Here is an 8,357-nt window from a genome sequence, read left to right as displayed (position 1 = left end):
GAAAAAAGCAACCCCCTAAGAACTTTTTTATGTTTTGCTTGTTGCTAATGTTAAACTACCATTAAAAAATTAATGACGTTTCTTTTGATTTTCCGTAAAATAAACTGTTTTCAAAAATAAAATTCGCAACAGGTATATAAGGTGAATATTAAAGGCTGGAATTATCTTGGAATTTACACTATTACACTAGTAAATTTAAGTTCCAGCCTACTAAAAGGCTGATATCATGCTGACCAAGCTGATATTATAGGGCAACACTAAAAAAAAATGTTTTCTTCTATCTGAACAAAAAATGACATTTAACGTACTAATTTCTAAACGAAAAAAAGACTATTTTTGAAAGCGAGTACTTTTCATGCTGATTCAATTTTCGTCCGGCTGTCCGGCTAAGCAACATAGTGGATCGCGGGGCGATTGAATCAATTTTGTGCCTAAAGAATTTTATGAAAACATAAGTGCCTGTGACAATAACTGTCATTTGATATTGTCAAATTAGTTCTTTACGAAACCGGTTACTTCACCAGTGAATGAGGTACGTGGTCTGAATGTTAGTGTTTAGTATAATCATTGAGCATTAAGCTCCATACTCAATGGTATAATCAAAAATGGATAGTGATAGCGATATAGATAACAGTAACATTTCACCAGAGTTCAGGGAATTGGCAATTACAGACACCTAGATGAGTCCATAAAACGGGTAACTTCTCACTTTCATAAGAGTATGTGAGGTCGACGAACAAATGTAATATGCACCTCGACAAAAAACTGTCTATATTATTTCGCCTGCTTGCTATCCTCGGTTGCGCCTCTGCTATCAATTTGCAGGCTCGACTCTAATAGACCGTTTTTCGTCCTTGGTACTTAAATATCTATTGTTTGATTGCCTTCTCGCTCCCATAAAGTCTGCTCAATTCTATTTCGAGCAGTTTTCTGGTTTTTAAGGTGGCATGGGGGCCATGGCCTCCTCCTTCGAGAAGTTCTGAGAGAAATTTTTTTTCGAATATCGAAAACTTATTTCGTTTCCCACTTCAAATAAGAATAAGTTTCTTCTTTTCCAAAATCACTCCTTGAACCGTCAGATTTTTTACTAGAAGAGTTGCTCTTTCTGAATATATCTACGTGTCGAAAATTGACCTTTGAAAAATTCCCAAAGATAGGGTACTTGAAAATTCATCAAGAGCGAATGGTTGCTCCGAGATCGATTAAATTTTGAGATTTATTACTAAAAAAGTTGCTTTTCTAAAATATGTTCCACACTAAGCTCAACGATGATTTTTCTGGCAGATACGCTTTTCAGAATTTGACCATGAAAAAACTTCGAAAAAGGTGGAGTCAATGAAAAGTCATCAAGACCAAACGGTTTCACCGAGCTCGATGAAATTTTGTGATTCACCACTGAAAGAGTTGCTCTCTTAGAATTTGTATCACATTCAGATCTACGATCTTCGCATGTGGAAAGTAACGAAAAGAAGGGGTCAGTTAAAAATTCGTCAAGATTCGATTGAGGTAGCTAAAGTTTTCCACAGAAAAATTAAGGTTGTAGTTAAAAGGAAGTTAAAAATTTGTGCACCATGTACAAATGAGTTGCGCATCAACAGAAATTTTCTGCATCGAACACCGCAATGGCAAGGTCTGGAACACTCTGATCTGCTCCACTGCGGATATGTCGTGCTTTCTAAATAATCCCATTGAGAGAGGTAATCTTTGTTTTTGTCCGAAATTCCTTTTACATTCTACCGAATCGATTCGACTGACTTATAACTGCAGATTTTCCAACCAGGAAGTGGAAACAGGGCGGAACTGGAAAAAATCTCTAGAATTTTTTTCATTCTATTAACAAGGAAATCGACTATTGACAATGAATAATTGGAACCTCATCAATACACAGGGTGTTAGTGCGACAAACGTCAGGAGGAGATTTCGCCTGAAAAAATAATGATAGTATGCTATAGGTATACAACTTTTGTCCGCAAATGCTCCGAGATACGGGATGTTAAACTTACTTAAAAACTGACTATTTATTTATTACTCTGAAACCAATCAAGATACGAGAATGAAATTTGGTGGGTTTCAAGAGAATTCATTAAGAATTTTATGTTCATCATTAGCAGGCATACGGATAATGATTTTTTTGGGAAAAAAATGGTTTTGGGAAAAAAATGGTAAGCCACTTCGTTCAGTTAGTGACAAAAAATCTCTCTTGCCTTTTTTTCATATAGGGCGCCGTCAATACATTATCACAAACTATTTAATACAATAACATTAAACCAGAACAATAACAGAAAATAACACTTATAAATGAATAGGCGCAAAGCTACAACAAATGTTCCAAATGACCTCCCTCAGACGTGATGCAAGATTCAACTCTTAAGTAAAACTTTAACACCCCGTATCTCGGAAAACGAAGCATTTGCGGACAAAAGTTATACAGGGTGTTCCAAATTAAGTCGGCACCATTTCCAACTCTGTTATTATTGACGCTACGAATTCGGTTGAATAGGCAAACTAGTAGCATTTTTAATAGTCTTCTCGATGCCGAAAACAAAAAAACAATTGACGGTCGCCTTTTCAAAGTATTTCATAAAATGATATTTTGTTAAATATTTTATCATCCATTTCGATTCGTTATAACATCATCAACAACAAAGCTCATATCACCTTTCTTACTAAAGTTGAAAATGAGCGACTTATGTGATAATATTTATTTCGTTCACTAGTGCAAAAAATTTCTTCGTTTTGGCGAATGACACCTCATGGTTGTCCAAACGCTCAAAAAAATATTGCCATTCGTATAAGTACTAAAATTGGATGTTTGGATAATCATAAGGTTTTATTCGCCAAAGAAATTTCTTGCATTAGTGAATAAAATGAATATTTCCACATAAGTCGCTCATTTTAAACTTTAGGAAGAAGGTGATATTAGCTTTGTTGTTGAGAATGTTATTACGTTTCGAAATGCATGATTAAATTAGGGTGTTCCATTTGAAAAAATATCATTCCATAAAATATCTTGAAACCGCGACTGTCAATTTTGTTTATGTAGCGTAGAGAAGGTCATTAAAAATGCTACTAGTTTGCCCATTTCACTGAATTCGTAGTATAAATACTAACGGAGTTGGGAATGGTGCCGACTTAATTTGGTACATCCTGTATACCATAATGTCATTATTTTTTCATGCACAATCACCTCCTGAAATTTGTCGCACTCCTTCACTAACACCCCGTATTTAAGAGTCCGATATAAAAAGTACTCTGTGCTGTCTTATCTCAGAATTCTTGGCATTTATAGGTATAAATATTTTTTCATGATTGCTCTCTCGTTCCCATAGAATGTCTGCTTCATTTAGAGAAGAAATTCTAGAAATTTTTTTATTGATACGATAAGACTATTTTCAACATTTATTAACAAATAAATTTATTTCCAATATCAACATCTATTCTATAATGTTTCAACGATTAGTGTAATTTGTCTTTGAAGGTAATTGACTTTCGATAATTTATTCGCATCAAAATGTTGCAATATGCAAGTAGAGGTACTCATTTGAAATTTTCATTAATTCAGAAAGAATATCAAAAAGGATTGACAAAACGGGTAACCAATTTGGATCAGGAGTCCTTGCAACAATATTATACTCCGTTATACTCTCTAGAATATAATTGACTTCTGAGTCAATTTTTGATGAAATAACATTTTAGGGTATTTCAAAAGCGAGTAAAATAGAAAGATATGTTTTGTTTTGAGTTTTAGAAATTCAATCTGGAAAAAAATAAAAAAATTGATCAACCACACGATGTAAAAACATTGGATGTTTTCGAATCATTCACTCACAAAGCTCCAATATAAAAGAAACAACAATATCAAATCAACATCAATGCGCTCAATGACTCAACATCATCATGTTTCACATATATCAAAGCTCAAGGTTCAATAACAAAATACAAAAGGAATACACGCTTTAGCTTGATATAAAAGTCAGTTTCTGTCAATTTGCTGTGTCAATGGAAGAATAATCTTATCTTTTCTTGTCTGTGTAATATTACAGGTTTCAGTTTTAGTTGGTATAATTTTTTCACTACAGGAAACATAATTCCTTATAGAAAAATTAACTCAATAAAAAAATGTTGCGAACATATGATAAACATCGAATTTCAAAACATAAAAAATATAGCTTCTACTAGACAACCCTGTAACAGCTCAAATGTATGGTCTGCAGTCAGATGAAAATTTAATAACTGGAGCAGATCTTGGATTTCTAGTTCTCGCTGATTGTTGTCCAACAGCTGGATTGAAGCCATGAAAAGATGACATGTTCCGACATAGATGAGGTGAATTTTTCTGGAAATCATCCTGAAAATGAAGTAACCAATATAGTACCAACTCAGCTTTATACTTATCTTTGTGTACAAAATGTTTCTTGTTGTTACTTTGTTATTCTCAACACACCAGATTCGCTATACAGGGTGAGTCTTTGACTCGTACAAATATTTCAACAGTAGATACGTGATGTCAAAAAAAAAAATTTTCTTATCATAATGAACTGTGATACCCCTGGAAAAACTAAATTACCTTAAGAATAACTAGCTGAATCTATAACATTGCGCACATCTGTGGATCTTTCAAACAGGGTTGTATCCAGCCAAAGTACCCAATTTTTTGAATTTCACAGATCCTTTTTATTTTTTGAAAATCAATAACTCGAAAAATTATACGAGAAAATATGAAGAATACTTTTATTTTACAAAAAGTTCGAATATTCATTAGATAGCGTCCAACTTAGTTTTATTTTTATAGTACGTAATGGTCATAAGGAGAAAACTGGAAGACGTGGGTGATATCTTGTATTCGAAAATGATTCATCGAATAAATAAAAAACTATATTCCGAAATTCATTTCATCCTATGAAACCGTTTGTGAGAGAACTAGAAATAACATTTTTATGTGGTAAAGGAAAGAAGTTTTTCTTATTTGACCTCAACAATCTACTGTTGTAATATTTGTACGAGTCAAAGACTCAACCTGTATATTTGAATTCAAATCGAAAGAACCAAAAATAGAATAGAAGCTAGCAGATTCCTTTTAAATCGTGTTGTAAATTCGAAAATATGTACTTCTTATTTTTCGTTCGTTGCTGTGAAAGCAATCGTGGAACATTTGCGAAATATCAATTTTTCGTAACTAGTTACAAAAAATGGCACATTTTAAAACATCCGTGGGTTCAAGAGAATATCACCTTATAAGTCGAAATTAGCAAAAAGTATTTTTAATGGCATAGATTGTTTGTCCACCTCCAGCCACAAAAATATGTGGAATATATTTCCAGCCACTTTCATCGTTTGTTGTATTTCTAGCATACATTATTGAGCAAAGCGAATACCACGCCAACCACGCGAAAAACTCCATTTAATTGAGGAAAATCATTGATATGGATTTAAACAATAATATAGATAAATATTTATTGAAACTCTGAACTGGTCACAAGCTAGCATGTTTTGAACCTACATTATTGTATTGATTAATCTTACCTGACTGTGATGCATTGTCCACGCCAATCTAGCGCGCTGATGTAAAGAAAATAAGGGACAAACAGATCTACTAGATATATCTTTCTCTACACTGTGTCCCAAACTGACTCCATCAGGACCTCGCAATAGGTCTGGTGTCTCACTGAGCCCTACAATCAAATTGTGATAGAATGTATACAGAGGGAGTGAAAACAAAAGCACAATTTTATATCTTTTGTATTTACTATTTTGTAGAAATTTTGGAAATTTCAATATGTTCTGTCATGTCAAAGTAACTAGTCATGTCATTAAAAATAAAAATTCACATGCTGCGTTACTTCTTGCTGACTCTGCAGGTATAAGAACCATTTTTAAATTTCAGTAATTTTTGCAATTTTCAGTGAATCAAATCATGCTAACTCACTCTCTGAGCTGATGCTGTTAAAGAGAGAAGATCCTACTATCTCATCCCTTATGCGTGCTAAACGTTTTCCTGGATCTTCACTTACGAGCCAATACGTTCTCATTTCACCTTTTCCCTATAAACGAAAAATTATAACCATTTACACGGACTGGTCAAGATGACAATACAATCTTCACATTCTATCGAACCATATATGGTACCCTATATATAGGGTTTGATAGAAGGCATTGCGAGGTGAAAGTTAAGAAAATAAGATCTGAATCTTTTAGTTCATTATGGATACTCTGATTCTATATTCTAGAAGCCACTTGTTGTAGTTCAATCAAATGATGGTGTTATGGTTGTTTTCATTTCCACTAAATGTATATTGGTGACACTGACTGTCAATGAAAGAACTGTGTTTTCCGTTTCCGGCATGTACAGTTAGACATGTGCATATTAGACATGTATCGTTGTTGTGGAATAAAGCTTCTGGAGTTTAAGTAAAAAGCTTTCATTAATCCTTTTATTATATTGCTAATTAAGAAACACTAAATCAAAAGATCAAAAGGTTATGGGCCCAGTCACGGCTTATTAGTGTTTCAAAAATATAGTAATCTGTGAAGGATCTGCGTTCTTTCTACTCCGATACCACGAGGTCAATATGGAGGCCCTTTCTCCCATTAAGTTGAATAACACAAATTGGAATATATGGAAGTTCCAAGCAAGGGTATCTCTATTATCAAAGGGATTGTATGATATCACCTGTGGAAATGAAAATTTTCCCATTGAAGCAACAGAAATCCCCAAATGGAGGTTAAAGGATGCTAAAGCCCAAGAAGCCCTGGTCATGAGGATGGAGGAGGAAGTTATTTCTCACGTCATGCAGTGTGAAACCGCCAAGGAAATGTGGCTTAAACTGGAGAACATCTTCGAAAGAAGATCAGAGGTCAGCACTCATTTATTAAACGAACAATTCTATAATCTCAAGTTCGAGGGTGAAAATATTAGCTGTTTTTTAACCAAAGTCACCAACCTAGTGGCCAAACTAAAGCAGCAGGGTGAAGAAATTCCTGAGAAGATGGTGATGACAAAAATTATTATGGCCTTACCTGAAAAATATAAACATTTCCAATCTGCATGGGATAGTGTTTCTGCTGAAAATCAAACACTGAATAATTTGACAGCAAGACTCCTTATAGAAGAAGAAAGATTTGGTAAAGAAGAGTCTTCTACAGCCTTAATGTCAGTTCGAAAAGGAAATACTGCCCAACAAAGTTCACCAATAAAGAAATGTTTCATATGCGGCAAAGCTGGTCATCTCAAATTTCAATGCAAGAATGTTGAATGTAACTACTGCAAGAAGAAAGGTCATCTGCTGAAGAATTGTTTCCTGAAGAAGAAGAAAGAAGAGAGGGATAAGAATAATGGACATCAATCGACAAATCAAAACAATGGGAACTATGCCCTAATCACTGGTTCCTCCCAAGAAAATCTGGAATGGTATCTCGATAGTGGAGCTTCACAACATATGTGTAAGCAGAGGGAACTGTTCTGCAATTTTATGAAACTAAAAGAGGCAAAATGGGTCAAGATTGGTGATGGTACAAATCTCAATGCACAAGGAATAGGTAACATTTGTGTCTCAGCTTATAATGGTAAATGTTTTCATAATGTTACTCTTTATGATGTTCTATATGTGCCAGACTTGAAAATTAATCTCTTTTCTCAAGGTAAAGCATTAGACAAAGGTTTGACTCTGGTTTCGGATGCTAAAAGTGCAAAATTTGTTAATAATGAAAATATTATTGTAGCTGTAGCAAATCGTTCAGATAAATTGTATAAAATGGTATTTAATTTTGATGAGGGGTCCAATGGTTGTGAACACGCAGAGCATTATAGTTATAATGAAAATTTAGAAGTTGATAAATGTTTTTTAGTGCACCAAACTCAAGATATTATGTGGTGGCACAGAGCTTTAGCTCATCAAAATTTTAAGTATATTACAAATACATTACAAAATCAAAATATGATTTTCAAGAACGCTGATCAATTCTGTAGTCATTGCATTCAAGGTAAGCACTGTAGAGAACCATTCAAAATTAACAAAAGTAGGTCAAAACATTTAGGTGATTTATTACATGTAGACTTATGTGGTCCGATGGAGCAACCATCATGGAATAATGCTAGGTATATTTTGCTGCTGAAAGATGATTTTAGTAATTATAGATTCCAATATTTTCTGAAGAATAAATCTGATGTATATGAAATATTGAGAGAGTTTATAATATTTTTCAAAAATCAAACAGGTAACTCGGTTAAAGTCATAAGAAGCGATAATGGTACAGAATTTACAAATCGTGCTGTGAGCACATTATTGAAGAATTACAACGGGATTAAACATGAATACACAGTAAGTTACACCCCACAACAAAATGGTAGAGCTGAAAGA

The 8,357-nt window shown here is 33.8% G+C and overlaps 1 protein-coding gene across 3 annotated transcripts in view; it reads right to left on the bottom strand.

Annotated features, from left to right (window-relative positions):
* Positions 1-3,703: 3,703 nt before the first annotated feature.
* LOC123316357 (guanylate cyclase 32E-like) overlaps positions 3,704-8,357 on the bottom strand; it is an 88,389-nt gene continuing 83,735 nt past the window's right edge. For 2 of the 3 annotated variants that reach the window (XM_044902398.1, XM_044902399.1), the window contains exons 19-21: positions 5,927-6,041; positions 5,524-5,672; positions 3,704-4,348 (exon numbers count right to left, since the gene is read on the bottom strand). In XM_044902398.1, coding sequence (XP_044758333.1) covers positions 4,196-4,348; positions 5,524-5,672; positions 5,927-6,041 — 417 coding nt within the window. In that variant the 3' untranslated portion in view covers positions 3,704-4,195. The remainder of the gene's footprint in view (positions 4,349-5,523; positions 5,673-5,926; positions 6,042-8,357) is intronic. The other variant, XM_044902400.1, reaches the window with a different exon arrangement.

Source organism: Coccinella septempunctata, chromosome 7 (assembly GCF_907165205.1).
Source record: "Coccinella septempunctata chromosome 7, icCocSept1.1, whole genome shotgun sequence".
In the NCBI taxonomy this organism is placed as follows: domain Eukaryota; kingdom Metazoa; phylum Arthropoda; class Insecta; order Coleoptera; family Coccinellidae; genus Coccinella; species Coccinella septempunctata.
This window is presented reverse-complemented; position numbering and strand designations above follow the sequence as displayed.